This window comes from Metopolophium dirhodum, chromosome 6, assembly GCF_019925205.1.
Source record: "Metopolophium dirhodum isolate CAU chromosome 6, ASM1992520v1, whole genome shotgun sequence".
Taxonomy (NCBI): domain Eukaryota; kingdom Metazoa; phylum Arthropoda; class Insecta; order Hemiptera; family Aphididae; genus Metopolophium; species Metopolophium dirhodum.
The window spans coordinates 12615374-12642844 of NC_083565.1; the positions used below are offsets into that span (position 1 = coordinate 12615374).

Sequence of the window (27471 nt, forward strand, 5' to 3'; positions counted from 1 at the left end):
GTTGGGAAACGTAACGTACGTCGACCCAATTAAATTGTCAACACGCCGCGCCGCCTGCGCAGTACCGTTGCATAATGGACGAGCGCAAAATGAGTTTTCGATAATACGTCGTCACAATAATAATAATAATAATAACAACATTATAATCGTACCTACAACACACGGCGCAGGTTGACCCGGTGCAAGACCGAGGACGCGACGACGCGTGTCCCTGCACGGGTGACCTGCGTGATCGGCCCAGACTTTTCAGTGGTCGTTATCACACACCGCGAGGATCACTGCTGTAGAGTAGGTCACGGATAATATGAATTCTAAATGTGTAAAATAATAATATCATAATATTATATAGGCACCATGTTTACACGGCATTCGAAGGCACCGCCGTTGTTTTAATTGGACGGCATTACGTATATATTTTTGATACATCATTACATGTAGGTGCTTAGTAGAAAGGTCGCATATTATTATGTGTGCATTTATTGGTTTTCAAAGTACAAATTTCAAGTACGCGCACTCGACATACACGGAAATTCGCTTTGCATAATATAAGTCATGCTTGCACGCCACTCATACCTAGTATACGAACAACAAATGTTTTTTTTTCAAAGATAAGTACCTACACATACCTTCATACTTTTATATTAAACAGAAATTTATTCAGAACATTTGGGTCTTCGTGTCCTGGTCATTATTTTTATCCCGCCACCCCTCCTTATAAATTGATGACAGTAAAAAATGTATTTTATACATGTTATATAATTTAATCGGAAAACTGCAAATACAACAAAAAAGAATAAAAATGATTAATTCAATTCCAAATAAGCAATACCAATCAACATTGCAATGTAATAAAAAATTATTTCTAATTTTAAGAGAATACGTTTAGATCTTAGTGGACATTAAATAATACATTTATTTTATTTTTATTTTATTTCTAAACGGAGCAATGGATGTATTGATTTCACATTGATGTGTGTTTTTTTTGTGTCTGTCATCATCACCTTTTAGGACAGTAAAAGTACTTAGATTTTCTTTAGAACTCTAAAACAAATGACCAGATATACATGAAATTTTTACTGAATATTTATATTAGCATTTTTTAAATACCATGCCTTTTTTTTAAAAAATATTTTGACTTATTTTGAAATGTTTAGGGACATTTTCAGTTTCTATTTTTTTTAGTTTTATATTCCATAAATATCAATAAAATTTTATTTGTATTGTACAAAAGCTGGAAAATTTAATAGAAGGCTCCTAATATATTGTTTTAAAGACAGATGAAAAATATTAAAAATCCATAGTCACAATTTTTTTTTATAAGCATTTAAAGTTCAAATATTGACAAAATACGTAAAAATTACGAAAGTTTCCAAATTATTTTGAGTTAGAAATTCATAAAAAATTTTCTTTTTTATATCTAAAATTTGAAAATATAATACAAGATTCCTCATAAATTTGTCTACCTTAATCAAAAAAAAAAAATGTCTATAAGAAAGTTAAATTAAATTTTTATGAGCGTTTGAAATTCAAATTTTTACCACATTGGATATTCACCAAAATTTCCCAATAGTTTTCACAAGCGACAAGATAAACAAAAGAAAAATTAAGGAAAAACAGGAATTTTTACACAAAATTGAATTTGGTTTTTGGTGTAACTTTAAAACAAATGACCGTAGATACTTGAAATTTTCACTGGTTGTTTATATTTGCATTTTCTATACACTATAACATTTTCAAAATATTTTGATTTATTTTGAACTGTTTAGGGACATTTTCATTTTCATTTTCCATTTTTTTTTAGTTTTTTTTCTAAAGATATCAATAAAATTTTATTTGTTGGCTAAAAAAGCTTGAAAATTTAATAGAAGGCTCCTGGTATATTGTTTCAAAGGCAGATGAAAAATATTAAAAATCCTAAGTCACAGTTTTTTTTCTCTAAGCTTTCAAAGTTCATAAATTGACAAAATATGGAAAAATCATGAAAATTAGCAAATTATTTTGAGTTAAAAATTCGTGAAAATTTTTCTTTTTAAATCTAAGGTTTTTAAAATGTAATACAAGATTCCTCATAAGTTTGTCTACCTTTATCAAAAAAAAAAAAATGTCTATAAGAAAGTTAAATTAAATTTTTATGAGCGTTTGAAATTCAAATTTTTACCACATTGGATATTCACTCGATTTACTCGATTCATGTAACAATTTTCTTATTTGGCTGTACCTAATTAAAAAACGTATGACTGTAGATACTTGAAAATTTCACTGAATGTTTATATTAGCATTTTCTATACACCATACAATTTTGAAAATATTTTGAATCTTTTTGAGCTGTTTACGGACATTTTCAGTTTTCAATTTTTTTAGTTTTTTTTTTAATAAATATCAATAAAGTTTTATCTGTTGGGCCAAAAAGTGTAAAAATTTAATACAAGGCTTTTGATATATTAACACAATATCAGTTGAAAAATATTAAAAATACATAGGCAAAATTTTTTTTTATAAGCATTTAAAGATCGAATTTTGACAACATTTATCAAATTTATAATTTAATAATTATTTTGTAGTTAAAAATTTATAAAATGTTCAAACTTTTATAGCTAAAGATTGTAAATTGAACACAAGGCTTTTAGGCTCCACGTAAATAGGTTATATATAAATTACTTTATTCACAATAATATCATCAAATATACTTGGTAATATCATAGGCTGACTGACGGTTTTCGCTCAGAATCGTTTTTCTCATACAATGATATTATATCATTGAATTCAAATTTAACACCATCCATTACAGTGATCCACTTGTAACCTACTGTACAGCAGAGCGACATCCATACTTACCCACCTTTTTTTTAGTTTTTTTTCTATTAATATCAATAAACTTTTATTTGTTGGGTAAAAAAGCGTGAAAATTTAATATAAGGCTCCTGATACATTGTAATTTTTTTATATGCATTTTATGTTTAAATATTGACAAAATACGTAAAAATTACGAAAATTTGCTGATTACTTTGAGTTAGAAATTCATATAAATTTTTTTTTAAACCTAAGATTTGAAAATGTAATACAAAATTCTTCATAAGTTTATCTACCTCTATCAAAAATGTCTACAAGAAAGTCAAATTAAATTTTTATGAGCGTTTGAAGTTCAAATGTTCACAAGAATGGATATGTTGAGCCAAAAAGCGTGAAAATTTAATGCAAGGCTCCTTATATACCTATTGTTACAATAGCAGTTGAAGAATATTAAAAATACATAGGCATAATTTTTTTTTATGACCATTTAAAGTTCGAATTTTGACAAAATTTATCAAATTTAAAATTTAATAATTATTTTGTAATTAAAAATTTATAAAATGTTCAAATTTTACAGCTTGAAAATTTAAAACAAGGTTCTACGTAAATATGTTATGATATATAAATTACTTTATTATATTATACAGAATTAATTTTCGCGGTCATCAAAAATGTTTGTATATTTTATATTTTATTTAACAATAATAATTTCACATTAAATAAGAAATAGTATTGTATTATTAAATTATATTAGTCAATAATAAACTTTTAAAAAAAATGGGGGGAAAATATCCGCATTAAAAATATATCGGGGGGGAAATGTCCTACTAGAGTACTAGACCGAAAACAGTCGGGGGGAAAATTACCACTTACCTAATAATATTATATCATTGAATTCAAATTTAACACCATCCATTACAGTGACTCACTTGTAACCTAATGTACAGCAGAGCGACACACATTTGCCCACCTTTTTAATTATTATCATAGTTCGTGGTCACAACTCACAACTGATTTTCACCTTATCTAAAATTGATAACAACAAGGCACATGTCTCCAATATTGTTAATCTTACAATTTTCAGTTTATTAGTTTATAGATCCATAAAGAAATAAAGAATAGAATAGCAGAATAGATTAATCGATTATTTTGTGGTACCATCATAAATCGTGATTTATACAGTCTACAGAGTAATTTATTAAAATATTAGAATTTTATAATAGTATAAATTAGTAATAATTTTTTTAATCTTAACACTATAATAGTATAACTTATAGATTAAGGCGTGAGGACAAGACGTGTTCTATTGGAAGGCTTAAAATATTAATTTTTATAGGTATATTTTGGTGTATAGCTTAATATATAATGCGTCTCAAGCGCCACCAAAAAGCCGAACGCAATATCAACTTCTATTGCGTCAGCTTTGGCTTTCGAAAACCCTTTCAAATACTAGTTGATGGCACGTTTTGCATGGCTTCAGCACAAGTAATTATATTTGCGTTTTATCATAGATACCTTCCTGGTTGACAGTGGTATTGCTAAAATGTTATTTTGTAAAATTTAAATTTACAGAACAGAGTGCAATTACGCGAAGATATTCCCAAGTATTTGGGTGGCGATGTAAAATTTTTAACCACTCAGTGTGTTGTTCTTGAGACTGAAGCTTTGGGTAAAAATATAATACAGTTTAGTTTAATTTTTGTAAAATAAAATAATTCTATCTTGCAGGTACCGCTGTTCGGCCGGCTATGCACATTGTAAAGAATTTTGGTATACATAAATGTGGACATGAAAAGAAACCCATATCCGGAGCTAGTTGCTTAACTTCAATGACAAAAGATAATATGAAAACGAGGTAATAAATAGTAATTTACAGGACTTGAACTAAGACATATTATTTTATAGACCGTAGTATAATTTAATACATCTTGAAATATGTGCTGTAATAGGTATGCCCTTTAAGGTTTTAAATATAAAAAAATAGCAAACAAATGTTTTATTTTTTTTATGCTAATTATTATTTATCAGGTGTATTACCCAAAAAATCATTTTATCAATTCATTTTTTTTGTCTTCAACTTATTAAACTTTAATTTAAAAAGATCCCAAAATTAATTTGATTTTATATACAAATATCTACATCATAAAATATAGCACTACAATTGAGAAAATAGCCTTAAAAATTTAAAATGCTTAAAATATACAATATACAACTTTATATTTGGCATCCTTAAAGCATAAAACCAATGTATAGTTAACTCTATTATTATTTTATAGTAAATTTATAGTAATAATGTAATATTAGCAAATGTTAAGGAATCCAAGCCCTGATAATCAAATATGTTTAATAGGTACCCTTACATTATTGTCAATTTTGGTAACTATAGTAACTAAGAAATGTAATATATAATGGCTCTTATTAAATATTTACTTTGTCTTAATATTCATTTTTGAATATACTATTTTTTTTTATAATAAAACAAAATAATATAATATGATTTGTTAATTTGAAAATTATTGTTTTGAAACTAATTATAACTCACTATTTTTCTTTGTTTTACTATACTTATTATTAGTAACTTAAATTATGGAGAAAAAAAATCACAAAAATGTACTTATGTACATATTGTTAATATAATTAATAAACATACATTTCTTAAAATCCATTCAACATTATTTTTTTTATTCAGGTTATATTATAAAGTTAAATAATGAAAACAAGAAGATAATGTAGAGTATACAATATGTATTTATCGTTATTCTTTCTTTGCTTTTGATAACTGTTCAGATTTACAGTATACAAAACATTTATTTTCAATATTTTTGCTTGTCAAAATCATATTTTTATCTTAGGTTATAAAAATAAAAATTTCATTTACTAAAAGTGTATAAAAAAATTCAAATTATATGTACAAAATGAACAAAATATACCTTAATCATCAAAATATAATATAGTTTATGTCATGATATATTTATATCAGTTTGATATGAGATGTTTTTAAACTTCTATTATTGTAAATACATCCAGAATAAACATATTATAATATATTCATATAATTCTGGTCTTTACTTATCATAAATATATTAAATTGTATAATTGTATTTTATGTATTTGTATTGTACTAGTTTATTAATAATCTATTCTGTTTCACCAATTTATATACACTTATTTAACATTTTTTATATTAAAACTATTTATTTTTGGTTACTTTTTTAAAACTGCATAAGTTATAAGTGTACTATAAATTATTTAATAATGTAATGACAAAATACAATTTTTTACAGATATATTATTGCCACTCAAGACAAGTCACTGCAAAATGCCCTTTATGTTCTTCCCGCTGTCCCTGTTATGTATTTTAATGGTTTAAGTGTCATTTTGAAAGCACCTTCTCCAACCTCTATTGAACATGCCAAACAAAAGCGACAATCTAGGTATGATGGTATACATCAAAATATATTTATGTAACTTTTTTTTAATGATTTTTATTTTATTTTTAGATTTAATTTAACTGAACATGAAACCAATGTTTTGACAAGTATGAAAAGTTCAATAACAACAGAGTTAATCAGTAGTGAAGAATTTAAAGATTACCCTGGGGTATTTAAAAGAGCTAAAGGACCAAATCCACTTTCGTGCAAACCTAAAAAGAAGAAAATTGTTGAAGATAATGATATACCCAAAGTGGAAAATAAAATAAAACGTAAAAGAAATAGAGTTAAAATACCAAAACATGTCAAAGAAGAATTTAAAAAAATGAATAAGCCAATTTCAATGTCATAGGAATATCTCATAAAAATGCTATTTCAATAACTATTTGTACAGTGAAAACATTACATTTTAATTTTTAAGAAATTAAAATTTTTAATATTAACTTTTACTAATCAATTTATTATTATTATTATTTTATAATATTATATTGATTATTTGATATTTTTTTTAAAATTATTAATAACTAATATATACTTACTAAATTGTATTATACTGAATAATAACACTGAGTCACGTTCAATAGTTAATACATTATAATTTTAATTTTAAATCAAATATGTGGGGTTATGTTATGTTGACAGAAGCAGAATATCTTCCTCTAGTTTATATGAGAATATAGAGCATAGTACTTACTGCTTAAGCCATCTAAAATGTTCAAATAGTTTATATGAATCCTGTACTAAAATATTTGTTATCCCACGACATTTTACTTCTACATTGTGACCATAGGAAATAAGTTGTTGATCTTGGTAAAATATATTATATACTCTGTTGGTCATCCATTATAATTTACATGGTATTCATTTTACGAAAACCCGATAACGTAAAATATGATCAATATTGTTACCACCTGTCATAAATCACAATCATATTTAAAATAGCCAAAATACACTATAATACAGTGTGATTCATCAAGCATGATCAGTGATCACACCCATTTTCCCCTTAAATAACGAATTTCTTTTAAAGTATCCCTGTGACCCTCCTGCTCCCAGGATAGTGTGTTCTAAGTCCTAATGAACGAGTGAGTGACGAATGACGGTTCTTTTAAAAACTAAAGTATTGTTCTTAACCAATTGATCTAAGCCAGCGTCGGGTCCGTCTAGTCTATAGAAGATATCTTCTCTACATCGTGTCAATAACAATCTGATACTCAATATTTAAGTTCATGCCCCGTGGAACAGGTAATATAAAAAACGTAGTTTGAAATTCGAATTTACCGCGTGATTTATGATAACAGCGATATGCTTTCGCCATCGTGTTTTACATTCCATGATATTTTTGAGGTTACATGGATCAAAACAAGATACTACCACAGTACCTGTACACCAGAGGTACTCCACTTAAAGACGCGCATCGTTCGGTAACGTTCCGTTCTTTCGCGTCGTGACTATCTCATATACAACTACAGCACTGCCGAATCCATCATGGTTCTCGTCGACTTAAAGGTGAGTGAATATTTTTCATCCCCTTCGAATATTCGATCAACTGAACGGCATAAGCGCAACTGGGGGGTGGTGGGGGGGGGAGAGAGCTGGGGGGGGCTTAGCCTCCCCAAGACTTTTAATAGCCCTTTAAAATATTTATAAATCTAATTTTAATGAATATGCATTAAACTAAAGTATAGACTATACAGAAAGTGAATTGCGGAATAAAAATCGCCGGATAAAAACTACCCGACAAACAATCCAGGAAAAAAAACCCTCAGCCTACAATATTAAACTATATAGGTACTAGGTAGGTACATGAAATTGATCAATTATTTTTTAAAAGCTTATTATTGTAATTATCACATTATTAATATTGAATTACAATTATATTATACTTACTAGTAGTATAGTATACCTATTTTTCATTAAAAAAATTTAAAATATAAATAATTTTCAAAAATTAATAATAATATTATTTTGTTTTATATCACGATTTTAAACAACATATTATTTTAAAAGATTAGGAACCTACTACCTATATTTTTTGATTATTTATTTGATAATTATTTGGATTATTTGACATATCGATCATTTGAAATATTTTTATTTTTTATTTTATAATCTTTTAAATATTGTAGGTATCTGTAAGTAAAACTTGTAAAATTGTCTTCTAATAATAATAATTATTATTAATATTTACATTTTGCTTATAGTCAAAATATTATTAGGAAATGTAATATTTTATTTTGGGGATATAATATAAAAAAAATTATTATTGTTATAATGTCTGAAAATTATAATATAAATATCAATAAATAAGTTAAATTGTATTCGATATAATATGTACCTACCTACCTACCTAACCAAGGTATATATTTAAACTTGGAACATAGGTAGATTGGTTTTTTAATTTAATTTTTCTTTGATCTCTACTTGATTTTTAATTTTTTCAATGATATATGATATGCATAGTGTATACCTATACTATAAGTATATATTTGTAATTAAATATTAATAATGTTGTATTTACAATAATTATAGCGTTTAAAAAATATTTTCTGAATCATTTTTATGTGTTTGTGAGTAATATAAACTAATATTGTAGTCTGGGGATTTTTATTTTGACTATCACAGATATAGTATACTATTATTGTGAATTCATGGGTTACTTTTCATGTAATATCAGGTGGGTGCTACAGCCCCCCACCCAACATTTTACCCCTAGTTGCGTGCGCCACTGTTGAATGGCAGGACGCTCGCTCTTTCTGACGGCCGTTCACCGTCGGCAGACTGACTTCATTGAAAATGTATACTGACAGACCCTTCAATTTTTACTATCGCACCGGGCCAGTATTCGATTGAATGCTCAGACTCAGCAGCCACAAATTGGTTCTGGGGCTCTAAACAACCGGTGCCACATCACCTACGTTCTTATATTGCAATATATCCTCACGCGTTACTGAGGCGTAATACTCATTAAGAATACATAACTCCAAAATATAGAGAGAAAAAATTGTTGTTTTTCCCTAACCTCAAGATATAATGATTGTGTTTTGTGTTGCAGAAAGGAGGCAACAAGTCTTCGGAGAAAATGAAAAATCGTATGCGCGAATTGAGGATTCGCAAATTGTGTTTGAACATTTGTGTTGGTGAATCTGGTGACAAGCTTACCCGTGCCGCTAAGGTGCGTTGTTTTTACTTATATTGTTATTTTATTTATTGACTATTTCACAGGATGACTGACGTGTGTGTTGTTGTCTTTCAGGTGTTGGAACAATTGACTGGCCAACAACCAGTGTTCTCTAAAGCTCGTTATACAGTTAGATCTTTCAGTATCAGAAGAAATGAAAAAATTGCAGTGCACTGCACAGTTCGAGGTGCTAAGGCTGAAGAAATCTTGGAACGTGGATTAAAAGTTTGTCTGATTTTCAATGTAATTTTTCATTAATTAATTTAACTGAACTGTTTGTTGAATAGGTTCGTGAATACGAATTGAGGCGAGAAAACTTCTCAGACACCGGTAACTTCGGTTTTGGTATTCAAGAACACATCGATTTGGGTATCAAATATGATCCCAGTATTGGTATCTATGGTTTAGATTTCTTCGTTGTCTTAGGACGTCAAGGTAGGCTTGTTTTATTAAATTCAAATAATTAACAAACGTGTGTTTCTACCTATTCTACCTGTTTTTCATCAATTCAATTACAGTAAAATTAAATTATTACAAAATATCTACCTAAATATTTTATATATTTTTTGTTTTTCTTATAGTAAAATTAATTAGGCTTATATTGTTAATACCATGTCTCTTTTTTTCCACACTTAGTGTAAAATGATAGGGTTTTGAATTAATTATATCAGGGTCTACATACTGCTTTTTGAGAAATTTATTCTTAATTTTAATTTCCTTTTTGATAATGGTGCAAAGTACCATAGCAAAGAAAAGTTTTTGGAAAAATAATAATTTCCTTTGCTTTTTCTTCTTTCTTGACCTTTAATTTGTTGAAGGTGGATAATATTAAGTCTACTTAATCGACTTTCCCACATTTTTGATTTTAACTACTCTTTTTTTTAATATGACATTTTTAGGAATTTGGGGGATAATATCAAACATGTGGAAAGTCTATTTCAAGTAGACTTGACGACAGATTCGAATCTGTTTTCAGAATTTTTATCGCTTCAATGGATCAATTGGAATGTTAGGCAAAAAACACGTCTAAAATATTATGTCACGCGTGTGTTAGACAAAAACAGAAAATCACGTTATCGAATCCCCTTAAAAATTACTATAATAAAATAAATTGTAAATCATATTATATTCTGTTAAAATTAAGAACTTTAACCAGTTTTCGTAGGGCAACAACTGAATGTTGTTCCCATGGGTTTCCCATCAAGTCAGCAGGCTACTATGTTTCTTAACTTGAAATGAGTCAATTATTGCAGACAACCTGTGTTGAGAGTAGGATCATTATAAAATTATAACACTAGTCTTAGTGTATTTTTCTATTAAAGTACCTAATAAACACTTTCTACAGTCTTGACAAAAGTTAGTTATATTGTTAACATATTAAGCTCCAGTAGGTCATATAAGTTAGACTGAATAAACCTATATTGTGGTGAAAAAAACATAATCTGTTCAAAATTTGAATAAATGAAAGGATAAAAAAGGTTAACATGCTAGGTAAATCAATAAGTATATATATTTTTGTGAAACTAAATAATATCTTTTATTTTTAAATTGTGTATTAGGTTTCAATGTAGGTCACAGAAGAAGGAAGCAAGGCAAAGTTGGTTACCAACATAGACTTAACAAAGAAGACGCAATGAAGTGGTTCCAAACTAAAGTAAATGTCTTTTTACTATTATTTATTTTATTACTAAAGTTGAACTAATAATATTTAATTTTAATTTTAGTATGACGGAATCATTTTAGCAGGGAAGAAACACTAATATTAATTGTATTGTTTATCATTACAAATCCCAAAAATATACATACATGTTTTTCCAAACATACAGTCTTGTTTTATTTTGCGTCAAAACTTTCACCCACAATTATTTTTCCTTTCAAATAACAAACAGTATTCCTTTGAATAATCATTCAATAATACATTTAATAGTTATTAATTTATTGGGATTATAAATTAGTGAAGACTGCAGTTTCTGGCTTCTACTACAACACAATTTTTTATTTAATTAAATTTGTTTTATTCTATCGATACAGTGATGACGGATTATTTAGTATAACTACACAATTTCAATAATAAAATGGTAATGATGTAGGTATATACAAATATATATGAATGAATGAATGCTTAATTTTATGAGTTATACAATTTAATGATTAATGGTAAAATATATTGCATGTGTATTCCAAAAAATGTAATTAAATAAACAATAATTTTTCCTATTATGTATTACACGGGTTGAAGTAGCATATGATGCGATAGTAGCACAATTGAAAACACCCAGAAAAAATACCATGTTTGTTGGTCTTAGTTGTGGAGTTTAAATCATTATTTTATACTTTGCTTAGTTCTTATTTGATCCATCTGTTCTTGTCTTGATAACAATTACTATGAACTGATTTATAATTTAACATTTTAATATTTATAATTTATAATTGTTATAATCAAAAATATAAAATATTTAGTAATTAAATCTAAGGAATAATTTATGCTAAAAATATGTGTATAAAAAATATATTGTTTTAAATATTTTGCTCAAAGCCTCAAACATAAAGTGTCGTCAGCGTTTATATAGACAAAATAGGTTTATTTTTGCAGTTCATAATAAATTACATTTTAGTTCATCGCAACTCCACACCATCTTGGAGTATAGATAAGAATGTATAATATTGTGCACTCAGTAAATTACAATAATATTTGAAATAACTTATGTATAATAGTTATATAATAAATATAATATGTTTTAATATTTATATATATCTTAAACAGTGATCTGAACAAAACGAAAATTCGATAAGAGCGATAGGATAAGCCAAGGTTTATGAAAAATGTTCAAATTAAAACAAAATGTACAACAAAAATACTTAATAATATTATTATCATTACATTAGTTCCAAAATACTATTAAGGTGCTCACATAGATCTAAGAATAAGCTGCAACTTAATTTTTAGAATTTGAATTAGAAGACGTATTCACATTGTTTATTGTTTGTTTAGCTTAAGACCAAATTCTATCTAAGATTAGCATATTCATGTGCATTTTTTATGACATTTATATTGCTGTTATTTGTTAATGTTTTTCAATTAGTAATACGTTATTGTAACTATAATTAATTTTTAAGTGGACGCCTCACCCGTATATGTTGTCTACTTGTCACCGTCTTAGAAGTGCGTAACATCGCAAATTGTACTATTGTACTATTCCCGAATTCTCGATTTCCGTCGATGATAACAGTTTCCAGGAAAAAAATAAATAGTTTTGATATTGTACTTGTACTCAGTGGTGTTTTGGAGGGTATACGGCATCACCAGTTTACTGATTTAGCGTATACCCTGTAAAATTATTAGAGATACGCAAGTATACGGGCGTATACCCACGTATACCGTCAAAATTAATCAAAAGCTTCAGTAAAATCAAATATTAATCGCTTTCGAAAAAATATTTTTGTCTTTATTTTCAACGATGGAAAATTATTAAATTTTTTTTAATGATCGACTAATAACCATCATATCAATATCAAAAAAATTACCAATACATCACTGCTTGTACTACATACTATTTTTGTATAAGCCAAATATATAAAATTATAAAATATTGCCTAAATCCAAACAATTAAAAATTATTCGCTTTGAATGGCCACTTATTATACCTTATTAACATTTTATTCAGTTAAATTTGATATTTTTGATTAAAATTAAATGTATAGGCCACATAGGTACTCAAAATTCAGATCATACTAATTGGATCCAGTTTTACAGTTACTGTTATAGCTAGTACCGTACTGGCTAAACAACCCATGTCATGACCCAGCTCAGTTGTTTTTTTTCAACCTTAAATTCTTTACTCTAATGTTGGTTATTGGTGACACAATAAAGAATATTAAATGTATTATTGGCGCAGTAAAAATAAAAAAATAATCCTTGTTAACAATATATATGTATTTTTATTATACATCTGTTTAAAAGAAAATATATACTTAGTAAAAACTATTTATATTTGAATTAATTTTTACTAAACAAGTTATATTATAAACTGAAGTTACTAACTTATTAATTATAAGTAAACATCAATTACTTCTTATTAATATACAAATTAAGAAACAATTTTTACAATCACACTGACAACTTATTGGCTGTCTAATTATACTAAAATATAACAATATGGTAATATATTGTAAACCATATCAAAGTTATAAGCAGTTATAAAAAACTACTAAATGTAGATGTTTTTCATTAAATGGTTAATTGTTTTTTTTTCTATTGCCTATAGGTTAGATCAATCATTTATTACATTTTATTCGTGTCACATTTGAAATTATATTGAATCAGACAAATTTCAATCACTATGTAAATCAAGGAAAATAGCACAAGAGGTACATGAAATTAGTACCTTAAAAATAAGTCACACTAAATCACATTTCAATATTGTTAATTAAAGAATATAGGTAAAACCTTAATAACCAAATTTCATTACTTTTGTATAAATTATGGTGTTCAATAGAATGAATAATATTATGCATTAAAAATATCTTGAAAAACATTAGTGCATGTTTGTAATAAATGTAACAAATTTACAATAATAGTGAATATATAAAAAAAAAAAATATATTTTATTAATGATGCCCTTTCTGATACCATAGTATATAAAAATAAAAACTGTGTTAACACGAGTCAAAAAATATGCCAATAATAAATTTAAACGTTCAATTAGTAATATAATTTACTAAAATAGTTTTGAACAGCTAATTAATAATGTAAAATGTTGATGTCTGGATCAAAATAGTTTATATATATTTTATCTTAATTTAGAGTCTGTCATGTAAATGTCCAGCAATAACATATTCAAAGTATTAAAACAAAGTCGAAAAATGTTTGTTTCATATACTAGGCGATTTGAAACCTTTAAATTTCAACTTGTAACACCAAATTTATTTCTTATAACTTTTTTTAATTCAATTGACATTTAAAAAAAATATATATTCCTACCTAAAAATGGAAACTGAACTATATAAAAATAAAATTAAAATGAGAAATTTCAATCCATTTAGTCTTCATACAGTGGTGTATTATCACCCATAGAAGATTCAATCATCGATCTAGGGCTATTAATGGTATGGGGAGTTGACCGACCAGACCGCGGAGTCCATCTTGATCCAGGTGATGCATATCTGTCTGGATCGTTTTCATCATTGCGTACTGAACGGGACGATGAAGCATATACTCCAGGTGAATCTTGTCCAGGTTCCATTGTAAATGGATCATATGGTGTACCGGAATTAGACGATGGGCCTCGCGGTGACTTTGATGAATTATGTGAAGATGTTGTATAACTACTTTTGTAGGTCTTTGTTGGTGCTGGTGAATTATATCCATATGATGAGGCACTTGGGGTAGGTGATGGAGCATCGCTGCGTGGTGTACTTGTTTCTCTTTCTCGGTTCACATTATATCGATGATTGTTGTACCTAAAATATTAAAACATTATAATAATAATTAAGAGGACAACATGTCCAGATGTTTTGTCTTAGACCCAAGTCTTACAAATGTACAACATAACAAATTTTCGTACAGTAAAATCAAAAATTTTTGTTAACAGCTTTAATATTAGAGAAAATTTACCAATTATCAAATTAAAAGTTAAAATATTATTAAGAGCCTATCGTGGTTTTAATTTATATTTAATTTTTTAAGCAAGTTATGACTATTTTAAAATTGTAATATTTAACATCGTTTTAACTCACACTTAATGGTTTTGTTTCACATTTAAAGATGACTGATTAATTTTTTAGGTTATCGGTTAGTTACTAGTTTTTATTTTTATTAATATTTGTCTAATGAAAACTTTTTTACAATTGCATTTTGATTATTTTTATAGGTAAAGGTACACAGTGTCTAAATAAAATTTTTTTTTTAGTATAGCCCAAATTAGTGAATTGGTAAAAATATATACATTGAATACTCAGACGTATAGTATTGTATTGTATCTAGTTGTTTTAAAATTCTAATTGGTAACTCCTAAATTCTCTAAGTAATACATAGTTAGTAGTTACTATTTTATATTTTCAGGAAACTAATGTATAAGTAAATAATATCTAAGACGTAAAGAAACAAAGTTAAGTAGATTTAATTTTAAACAATTTTACATATAACTTTAAATATTCAACTATCACGGTGATTATAAAATTGGATGATGGGAAAAATACTTCAAACAAGTTATAAAATTTTAATTCAACTTTAAGAAAAAGATAAAAATCTATACAATTAAAGCAAAAATATATATCTAAATATCTCTTAATTTTAGATTTTACTATAAAAAGTATTTAAAAAAAAAAATTAAATACCTTTAGGGCTGTTCTTACAATGTCCGGTTAACGCTAACCAGAAATAGTAAGATCGTCCGTAAATTGTAATTTTTGTTTGAGAATTTGTTTTGTTAATAAAATTGGATCTTAAAATACAAGGGAAGTGGTAACTAATGTATTGTTAATATTGAGCTAATATTTTAGTTACTAGTAACCTATAACCGCTTCCAACTGAACAAAAGTAAAATTGGTTATCAATTGGCAGTTCTCAAATTATCAGTATCTTACAGGTAACATGTTTTAATTTTATATAGATTTCCGAAACACTTATTTATTTTTTAGATAACAAATATAAACATTTAAAAAACAGTATTTTAGAAAAACAAAACTATTAGTGTTCTAAATTTCATAAAAATACATTTTATCCAATATTTTTATAAGTTTATATTCTGAGTTTATTATTTTACACCTAAAATATAGATAAAAAATTAGGTTTAGATGGTATTGAAGTAGTATCAACTTGGTTTGAAATATTGTTTTATGAATACTATAGCGGTATAACATTTAATATTATTGTTTCAAAAATAATATCTTAATTCACAACACACTAATATCTAATAACTTGTATCTTTATATGATTAATCAACTTACTATTATTAAGTTAATACTAGAGGTGGGTCAAACTGTTTAAAGTTCGATAAATCGAACCAAGCTTTAAAAATACCAAACTGAACCTAACCCAAACAAAAAGTTAGAAGTTCTATAATTAATAGTCTTACTCTTTACTCGATAGTCGTTAGTTTTTTTGGTTTGACATAAGACTACAAAGTTTGATTTAACAATTAATTTAAAAGTTTAGTTTGGGTTCAGTTTAAGTACAATTAAAAAATTCAGTTTGAGTTTGACATCACACTGAATTGTTCGGTTCGACATACAATTAAAAATTTCGGTCCGAGAACATATTTTGGAGTTCAACCCACCGCTAGTTAATAACAATAAAAACAGAAAAAAAGATAAAATATAAATTCATTTTATTTAGAATTACGTAAATTTAATTATAGATTTTTTTTTTTTTGGTAAGCAAACGTTGAACATTTTAATGGTTTATAATTTGTGACTCTTATTGTGTTAACATCTTACCTGCTACGAGATGCATGTCGCCCGCCCCCATCAGACATGGGTGTAGAATATCCTCCATCACCTCGTTGTTTAGCTTTAGCCCATTCTTCAGCCATTCGACGCCAATCATTTGGATCTGCTGATTGTACAGGTGGTTTAGAGGGAGATGGTTTTGGACTGCTTTGTACTATTGGTGTGAGGGAGCTTGGATGAAGAAATACACCATCATGAACTGGTGCCTGAGAAGCACCATAACGAGGAGTAGCATAGTTGCCAATGTAAGGAGTCTGCCCTGATGGTGTGTACGGCTGAATAATAATAAAAAAAAAATGTTAATATACATTTTAAACTGCTATAGTTAGGTTGACTTTACAGTGTTATAAGCAGATGGCTGCATGTTGTTGTATGATGCATGCGGGGATTGCGAATATTGAGGTGTAGCCGAGTGGCTACTATGACTACGATTCATAGGCGAAGGTTCTAAAATATTAAAAAAAAACAACAAATAAATAATCAATAATTATTAATGCTACTATACAGTTTGCACATACCTGTATGCGGAGAAGGTCCATAAGTTTGTCCTGCAGATCGAGACGCTACTGGTGTTACATGAGGAGTAGCATCTCGGAAATGTTCTTTATACCATCGGAATAAAGATCCAATAGACTCAAAATTTTGGCTACGGAAACGATAACCTTCTGGTGTAATAGTTATGTACTCATGTTTCGACCTACGAGTAGGTAAACAGGATAGAAGAAATTTACCTGCATATTTCTGAAAAAAAAAAAAATATAGTAAAAATACATAAATGGCTTTCAATTGCATTGTTTTAAATTAATTAGAATAGTTTAAGGGTCCCGGAGCCAGTTTTTCAAATTTTCTACAATTCTATAAAATTTGAAAATTAAATTTTATATTTTAGTTGCGACCTTTACTATAAGACTTTTCCACTAATCTACTACTTGATACCTATTTATGGGGGTTGATAGGGTGTATTATATCAAAAAAAATGACTACAGGAATAACTTGGAAATTTGTAGAATTGTTAGATTTTGATGACTATTTTTTTATCTGAAAGAAGAAGACTTCCTACAGCCCGCATCGTTCTCTGATTTTGTATATTATTTCAAATAATTGTATTAAAAAAATTGTAAGAACATGATTTTATCTTGTATTTTTTTAGACATATTATAAAGTTTGAGAATAAAATATTGAAAAACAGAGATCGATGCGGACTGTAGAATATTTCCCTCTAGAAATTTAAAAAACAATTATGAAATTTGGTTGATTTTACAAGGCAGTATCGTTATTCTCGCAGAGTGTATTTTTGATGTCAAAATGGCATTGGCACCGCGTGCCTTAACTTATTTATTTTAAACATTACAAGTATCGAATCGCTATATTTCCTAATAATCCAATTAAATTTATTAATGCACTTTCATATTTATTGTCTGGGTGACTGGGTTAGTTTCCAATTGTCTGTTTTAATGTAAAGAAATGTATATTAAAATCATTTATCGAGCATTAAGATGATTTCATATATTATACTGATAGTAAAAACGGCAGTACTGAAAATAATTTTGAGCAATACTAACTGTAAAGCTATATATTAATACAAAATTATTGAAACTCTGAAACAATATATAAAATCCTAGTAATTAAAGAGGGTAATGGTTTGTTCCATTTTTTATTTTCCATAAATTAGTTACAGTATATTAGCATATTAATTCTAAGCAATGCTTTATTATTTTGATTACAACTTTTAGAAATGTTCTAAAATAAATCTGTCAATTAACATACCTGTGACACAGATACAATGTAATGGATTTTTGAAGGGTTATTAGTTCTTTCTTCTCGGAGTATTTGCTCGGCTTTTTCAATATTGCCTCCATCTGTATCTCTATAATACCTAAACCGTAACAATTCTCTAGCATTGCTTGCCAATGGAGTAATATGACGTGCAATAATTTCATCTAGGTCTTCAAATTCTTCAGTACCAATCCAAAGTGAACGTCCCAATGAAAAAGCATTGACTTTCCCTTTTTCTGTTATGTCAATGTGTTGGTAAACATTATCAGCTACTTTCCAAGTAACAGTTAAATGGTCAGCACCTTTACTAGATGGTCTAATAATAGCATCTCCTTGGTCAGAGTTATTCAATAATTTAACAGCTTCTGCAAATGATACATTGTGGAAACATGGATGCACAATTACTCGTTTAATATATGTCTGAGCATTTTTTATTTTATTCTTGTCTAATTCAGTTTTTCGTTGTTTGCTTTCAGTTTCATGATCATAATAAGGATCTTTTTGGGGTCGCCAATGGTTTTCTTGATCTTTTAAATCTGAGCTTTTAGAAGTAGCTTCAAATGAGAATCTATCTGGTTCAATTTTGATAATCCTACAATGTATTGCCTGGTTAAAACGAACACGATCTTCAGGGTTGGCTACATGAGTATTTGATAAATTTTTCATTGCTATAAAGCCACTTATACCATTATCTAATCTTATACGAATTCCTGATGCTTGACCAGGGCAACCACCAGCATCAAAATGGTTCCATACCTAAACATTTTTATAATAAAAATAAATTAATCCCAATAATTAAGTGATTATAAAAGTAAAAACATACATCTGATAATTCAAGGAAGTCGTTCTTAAAACAAAATGGACATTGCCACAAACCAGTTTCATCATTTCTCACTGGATTTGCTTTGTCAAGTTGATCATTTTGTGGTTTTCTACGTGCAATTCCAGTGACAGTAGATAAAACCATTTTTCCAACAAAAAAGGTTTCCTGAGTTTCCTTAGTTAATAGTTCAAAGACTTGAGCAGGATTAGGAGGCTTATATGCCACTCTAATATCTTTATAGCGGTGGTTTAACTCTTGGCGTATATCATAAAGTGTGATACTTTTATTACCAAAACCCTAAAATATTAACATTTTTAAAAATTAAATATTTATATTTATAAGAAAATAAAGATAGTATAAATAACAGTATACCTGTCTTTCTAATTCTTCAGCAAATGCATCTAAATCCAAGTCTTTAAGTCTTTCTGGTGCATCTAAAATTTCTTCTAGAGCTCCTGCTGGATTTGCCTCCTCATCATCATACTCTAGAGCATCAACTGCCATTTTTCTGGCCCATTCATATGTTTCTGGATGTACTCTAGATCCATCTAAAACTTCTACATATGCTTCAGTACTATCACCCAAAGAGTTGGTATCAATTCTAATAAATCCAGCACAATTTATAAATATCTTAGGACCCATATGACATGCAGTAACTAATTGAGTTCGGTTTTCTAATCGTTGATTTGTCTGTTTCATTAGTTTAATTAATGCAGTGGCTTTACGAGGCCCCAAACCACAGACAAATTGTAATAGGTTAGGCGCATAAACACGTTGAACCACATCATTTATGTCAACACCTACTTCATTAGTACGATTTATAAATTCTTGATATAAACCTTCGAGCAATTCTTCTTGATTGAGCACTTCCTGAAAGTATATTAGAATATCAGAATTTAACATTTTATCCTAATATATTACATATATATATACAAGTAAATTAAATTTTATATTTAAATTAAGAGTTATGTTAATATGTGTAATAAATATTAAATAGCACAAAAATGCTAAACAAAATTGTATATGTTGTGTGCTGAAAGGATGTCTCAGATAGAGACAACATGGCAAACTTATTTTCAGCAGATTCAATTTTGTGTTGTTAGCTTTAAAACTAAAGTGATTAACATATTATTAAACTAAAAAGAAAGAACATCATCAAACTTTCCCATTGATTTTTTAGAATATTTTAATTTTTAAGCATTAAGTTATGAGCATTTTTTTATTTTAATCTCATAACTTGTTTGAAAATTAAAATATCTCAAGAAATCAACTACAAAACAAATATTAAATAATATTCCTACCTTTAAGTTCGATAATTTATCAATACACTATATTCAATATTTAAGACAAGAACACAAGATTGAAACTAAATTTTAGTGTCATGCAGTAAGATGGAGATAACATTAACTGTACAGGTATGACAATCCTCCAAATCACACATTTAATCAAATAATAATTTATCAAAGCTATTTAAATCCATACAACATTTGAAAATAAAATAACTTCTACTATAAATTAAAAAAAAAAAAATGGATTGAAATAAATACTTGATACTGATGATAGCGAAGACACAATATCTCATCGTCTGTTGAACACAATTGAGAAAATTCAACTAAAGGATCTTGCATTCTACGTCCTAAAGATATGGATTCACGTAAAAGTTGTGGATAATCTCTGAATTCATTCTAATAAAAAAATATTTCTTTCAGAAACCATAACTATTTTAAATTGGAAATACCTAAAAACAATGTACATACTTCTCCTTTAATAGAATTGGCAAAAATCCTAGCTAGATGATTATCTAAAATTTCAACTTGTATTTGAGGAAATTGTTCATCAACAACTAGTTGGTCAACAACTGCTTTGATATCTCTAACTAGCCATAATGCATCCCTAGACTCTGCTCCAATAACTATGACATGGGGTTTTTTAAAAATTACAAAGTTCCTTATATGATTGAAATCTCCATCTCTTTTTGCTTTTATATCATCATTGAATGGTCTTTTCATAATATATGGCAGACGTAGATGATCAACAACTTCGCCATCAGTTGATAAAATACATGCAAACGATGCTTGTTCATGATCGGGCGAATAAGCTAATCCCATAACTCTAATGCCTTTGCTTGTATCCCAATCATCATCATCTTCATCCACTTCTGGTTTATATGGACCTACCTATAAAAATTAAATATTAATTAATTATGTTTTAATAATTTTTAAAGTTACTTACAGCTAGCCAATTTGACAGTTTATGTTTGCAAGATTTTAATATATGCTCTTTAGCTTCAGCTAGCAAACTTCGCCTGAGTTCTTTTACCATTTCAGGCATTAATAATTTTCTAAAAGCTAAATCAACACATTCACGCCTCACGTCATTCCATTGTTGTACATTTGAACTAAATTCATCCTATGTAATAATATATTTATTATTTTATAATTTTATAGATTATTAATTGTATCATATAGATAACTTACTCTTATATAAAGCTGTTTGACTTCTTCTATATAGGGCAGAGAACCCAAACCATCTACTTCTTCATCAAATGAAATAGTAAGCAATTTATCATCTTCTGCCATTTGTAACTTTAAAAAGTCATCTCTTACTAAATCTCTCACTGGCTTACGTCGAATGTACTTCATTCTACACCAAAACAGTTAAGTATCATTCTTAATTATATAAAATATAGTTAATTTGTAAAACTTAAGATACATTTTTTAACTATAAATAATGAAAATATAAAAATACTTACGAATAACAATTATGATTTTCATCAATTTCTTTGACACCCCGTTTGTTTGGTACAATATTAATTTTAGCACGATCAAAGAAAGTCTCACGCAAACATTTCCTTATGAGTGGCTCTCGAGATAATTGACACGCTACCATATATTTGCCAGCCTTTAAAACTTCATCAGGGGTTTTTAATAATCTGTTAACAGTTAAAATACATACACATATATTAATATATATTATAATATGGTACTTAATTGTATTCACACTTATCAATACTTACTCATTGCAGTATTCACCTGCAAGCTTATATGGATCTACAGATTCTTGATCTACTTCATGTCTTTGGTAGTTGTCACGAACATTTGCAGCAAAATGTTCAGGTTTTAAACCAAAACGTTTTGCAAACCCAGCTAGACACATAAATATTCATCTATAGGGTTTATATATATTTATGAAATATTTAATATTAACATACCAAGTCCAGATTTTAGGCACATAGTATATGGTCCTGAACTACTTGCAGGTTTAACAGTTTCAACGTTTGAATCATCATCATCTAAATTACCAGCATCTTCATCATCATCAAGTACATCTTCACCAGCTTCTATTGCAAGTTTTCTTCTTTCTTCCCTTAGTTCTCTAGCTTTTCTTTTCAATTCTCTAGATTTTTTTCTAGCATTTTCTTGCATAGCAGGGACATCATTGGCATAGTACAACATAAAATGACCTTGAATATCTTTTAGTTCTTCATTTGTTTGAACTGCACGCAATTTATCAATATCTTCATCTTTGATAATGCGCATATGATCTGGCATAGGGGCATTTGTATCCATCATTAACATTTCCATCTGATAATTTCGCATTTTTTCCAATAATTCAATTAGCATTGTTTTGCGAGATTTCAATTGACACCACTAAACACATGAACAATTTTAAATTCTTATTAGTACATACTATAATATAGGTAACAGGTAATGCTATTGTTATACAAATTAAATACAAACTTACCTTAGCATCGAAATGGTAAACTCTCCACAAAGCATTGATATCAAGTTCAGGTTCAACATATTCTTTTCTGTAATATGCTAAAAATGGAACTTCAAAGTTTTGATTTCGCATAAAGTCTAACGCTTTCTTAATTTTTCCGATAGTTTGAGGTCCTTTCTTAGATTGAAGTCGAGGATCAACACCACCTTTATTTTCCTATAAATATGTAAATGAAACATGTTATTAATTTATCATATAAATTTTAATTAGGTAGAATATATTTTCTAGAGACAAATGAGTTGTAGACTATTGCTCTTTAAACCATTCAAATGTTTTATATAACAAGTATACTCCATTCTCCTTAAATATGTATTTTCATCAAGCTGACATTAAAAAATAAAATTTTACTTGTGTAGTAATAGTTGGTTTGCAAAATGCTTGTTTGTAAATCCAGTCCGCTTCGTCATCTAATTCATCAGAACCTTCAGGTACTGGTGTAACTGGAACTTCACGTAGTTGCATTCTTTCTGGTATATCATTATTACGAATCTAGATAAATGAATATGTTTAAAGACCAGACAATATAATCATTTTATAGAGGTTGTAGTATATACCTGGTTGTCTAAGTCTGTAAAATGACCCCTTTTCAACTCGATCGGTTCATATATTTCAAATATTGATTTTCTAGTAGCTTTTCTGCGTTTTTGAGGTTTGGGTCTTTGTCTTCTCTCACCATCTTCTTCATCTTCTAAATAGTCATCATCGGACACATCATCTTCATACTCATCATCATATTTTTCAAATTCATCATAGTCAAAATCAACACCGAAAATGTCTTGTGCCTCTTGAAGGGCAGCATCATGATATACATGTTTACGTTTTTTCTTTTTTTCTTTTATTGGCCGTCCCTCATCATCTACAATAAATCCATCATCGTCTTCATCAGAATATCCTTCTCCTTCTTCATCGCCTTCTACATCATAATTGTCAACCCGTTCAGCTCTTGAAGAAACACGATCAGCTGTCCTTTCTTCTTCCTAAATTGCACACATAATTATAACATATTTATTTTTTAAATATATATTATTTTAATTTTACTACTTACATTATCAGACACATCAAATAAAGTGTTAGCAATAGCTTCTCGATCTTCAGTAGCATTTTCACCAGTACCTTCATCATCACTTTCTTCATCTTCTAAACGTCTTAATCTTTTGAATCGTTTCTAAAAATGACATATTTATAATAATACAGTAATTACCAACATAAACAAAAATAAAACATACTCTTCGTTCCACTTTAACGCCAAGATTTTCTTCAATAAGATCATAATCGTCTTCTTCTAATCGATCATCAAAGTCGTCATCGGATTTTTTTCTCTTTATACCATCCGTACCATCTGATTCATCACCAGAACCATCACTTTCTTCAATTGGATTATCGTCAATTAAATCCTTTAATTCTTCACGAATTTTGTCTTCATCATCTAGTTGAATAATTATTACATATTATATAAAAAATATATTTAAAGTTCAATCTTAAAACATTTTTATATTTTTTTCTCAGATAAAATTCAAGACATATCATTCTCAATATCTCAACAAATTCTTTAAGAATTTGGAAACAGAGGACGTTTCAGATTTGCGCAGTGATTTGTCATCATTGAATATTTATAAGTAAATTAAAAACTAAAAAACTTAACTTAAATTAATTCTTTGTCTTATAATTATAAATAAAAATATTAGTACAATATTGATTAGTTAAATAGATTAAAGTTTCAAAGTAATATATATTGAGCAAATAAAATAAAAATAAATAGAATTTAAATACTTAAAATTATTGTATACTACAAAACTACGTAATAAATACCAAGTTACCTAATCTTTTTTTGCACTATATTAAGCAATTGAATTTAAATTATAATGTGTAAATTAAATGTTATTGAATTTTCTTGATTTGATTAACAATGAATTAAATAAGTAGTATTGTATGTTTATACCAAGTATATATAAAGGATGTGGGGTTAAATTCCAACCCCCCCCCTCACAATAGTATTTGTACAAAACATTTTAACTTTTAATTTATATTACAATTTAGGTACATCTTTAATTTTACTGAGTTTTTTTTTAAAAATAATAGCATATTCAAATATTTTACCAAAACAATACTTAAAAAACTTGTTTTTTTTTTTAAAATGAGGACTTTTACTTGTATTATGTATGTTTTGGGACATTATTATTTAATAAAATTCTTGGATTAAAATAGGTTCATAGTTTGAAATTGGAATTGTTTGATCAAAATGACAAATCATTATTTTAATAGTATATGTATGGTCGACAAGAAATTAAAAAAATGCTAATTAATATTAATTAGTTCAGTTAATTCAAATATTTATAGCAAAAATAAAAATAAATTTAAAATGTATAGTTTTATTATTATAATAATGAATCTAATATATTAACATTAAAAAGATATGTAAAATTGCTATGGTAATAAAGTATATACCTTCATCATCGTCGTCATCACTTTCCATTGCTTTAATTTTCTTTACTTTTTTTTTATCAATTTCATCCAACTCGTCATCCTTTAAACAATAAAAGAATGTTATATATTTGAATTACATATATTATCATAGATGACTAAACATTACATAATTTGTTTAAGAATATATATGAGAATATGAGATTAAACCAATACAAACTAAAATAATTTGAATAATTTTGAATACTTACTTCACTTTCCTCCGCTTCAGAATCTATAAACTGCGACATTATTCTGTAAAAATAAAAATTTTGTTCAATTAAAGGCAAATTAATTAAAATTTTAAAAAGTAATGAAGTCCAATGTAAATGTTGAACATTGTATGAATACTATAGTAATGTACTTCAAATGATTTAATTTGTCATAATGTTCATAGGCTATTGATTATTAAAAAAAAAAATGATGAAGTTTTTGAAATACAGAATACCTATGCATATTGCAAATTTTAAGTTTAAAAGGAACAGAATGGGATTTTTTCATAAGAAACGAGTATGAAAATTTGTATGTAATATTATAAGAGAAGGAATAACTTGGGGGATGACAAACTTTTTTAATTTTTAAAATGAGATGGCATTTTCAAAATGATTAGATGAAAATATCTATTATTCAAAAATCACAATTAGAAATTTGATTCACAATTTGAATCTGATATTATATAGTAACCTATATAATATCAGATTCAATTGCCTGAAAAATTCAAGAACTGTAGCTACCTATGTTTCTTTACTTAGAAAATCAAATTCATATAAGATAAATGTTTCATATTTGTACGTGGAATATTCAAAACGTAATATAAGATATGAGAATTGTAGATAATATTCTAATAGCTAGTAGCAGAGAGCAGTAACGTCAAAACTCAGTCGATGAATAGCAAACAGGTATTTATTTTTTTTTATCGCATATCGTATTGTAATTGTATACGTCGAAGAGGAATTATCGTGGTTATGCCTGCACGACCCTATCACAGATCAATAAATGGTTTGGCGATATTATATTCGAGACCTATAGGTGAATATCATATATTTTCTAACGAGCCTGACGTTATCGGTAGGTACCATCGGACCATGCGTGAGCTACGTACTCAAAACGCGACCGACAGATCGGATCACGTCGGACGGACGTTTCGAGTGGATAGCCACAGAACTGGCCAAAATATCCTAAAACAGAACACAAACCGGGCTTTCAAGAATACCCGGTTCGGCGGAACGACACGTACGGAATGCGGCGTGAACGGCGGCCGTGCTCCTGGCCTTAGGTCGATCGGTCGAACGGCGGTCGTGTGTGTACAACACGGTGGACAGCGGTCAGAGAGAAAAGATATTAAGTACAGCAAAGGTGTAAACCAAAGCGTAGAATTAATCGTTCGTCACTCGACGTTGTTGTCGTCGTTAGTCCCGACGAACCACGAAGGCACGAACGCCGCGGTAAAAACGGCTGAATTATTGGTAAATATTAATAAATAATAATAATTAATAACATCGTTGTACGACAGCCTGCTCGGGGACGGCCATTTTGCCCGGTTATCAATATCACGCGATACGTTATGGACGACGACGACGATGACGGACAGTGTGACCGCCGACACGTTTGCATCAACCGATCGGTGCGCCGTTATTACCGTACGACGTCGTTGACGATCGTTCGGATTGCAGAACAAAAGCGCGACATTGTCAGTTTTCAATTTTTTTAGTTTTTTTTTCTATAATTTTCAATAAAATTTTATTTGTTTGGTAAAAATGAGTTAAAACTGAATACAA

At 28.1% G+C, this 27471-nt stretch overlaps 3 protein-coding genes across 4 annotated transcripts; 2 read left to right on the plus strand and 1 right to left on the minus strand.

Moving 5' to 3' along the window:
- Positions 1-3835: 3835 nt before the first annotated feature.
- LOC132947478 (rRNA-processing protein UTP23 homolog) lies at positions 3836-7070 on the plus strand. The gene is made up of 6 exons (XM_061017785.1): positions 3836-3980; positions 4127-4275; positions 4363-4459; positions 4519-4645; positions 6075-6224; positions 6291-7070. Exons 2-6 carry the CDS (start codon positions 4156-4158, stop codon positions 6571-6573), a joined length of 777 nt encoding a protein of 258 aa, XP_060873768.1. The 5' UTR covers positions 3836-3980; positions 4127-4155; the 3' UTR covers positions 6574-7070.
- Positions 7071-7570: 500 nt separating this feature from the next.
- On the plus strand, positions 7571-11223 carry LOC132947479 (large ribosomal subunit protein uL5-like). Its single transcript, XM_061017786.1, has 6 exons — positions 7571-7730; positions 9277-9396; positions 9478-9627; positions 9690-9837; positions 10962-11056; positions 11127-11223. Exons 1-6 carry the CDS (start codon positions 7710-7712, stop codon positions 11160-11162), a joined length of 570 nt encoding a protein of 189 aa, XP_060873769.1. The 5' UTR covers positions 7571-7709; the 3' UTR covers positions 11163-11223.
- A 2090-nt stretch (positions 11224-13313) lies between these two features.
- LOC132947477 (transcription elongation factor SPT6) lies at positions 13314-27244 on the minus strand. Of its 2 annotated transcripts, none has more exons than XM_061017783.1 (22): positions 26931-27244; positions 25906-25948; positions 25679-25757; positions 24460-24659; positions 24279-24398; positions 23788-24210; positions 23582-23722; positions 23195-23389; positions 22662-23100; positions 22467-22596; positions 22203-22382; positions 21928-22093; positions 21683-21859; positions 21208-21627; positions 20998-21135; positions 19823-20320; positions 19451-19747; positions 18619-19383; positions 17370-17592; positions 17192-17298; positions 16840-17126; positions 13314-14862 (listed from the first exon to the last, which is right to left on the minus strand). In XM_061017783.1, the coding sequence occupies exons 2-22, from the start codon at positions 25942-25944 to the stop codon at positions 14442-14444; spliced, it is 5445 nt and encodes a 1814-aa protein (XP_060873766.1). In that variant the 5' UTR covers positions 25945-25948; positions 26931-27244; the 3' UTR covers positions 13314-14441. The 2 variants fall into 2 exon arrangements, with proteins under 2 accessions (XP_060873766.1, XP_060873767.1); XM_061017784.1 differs by lacking the exon at positions 26931-27244 and adding an exon at positions 26796-26820.
- Between the last annotated feature and the right edge of the window lie 227 nt (positions 27245-27471).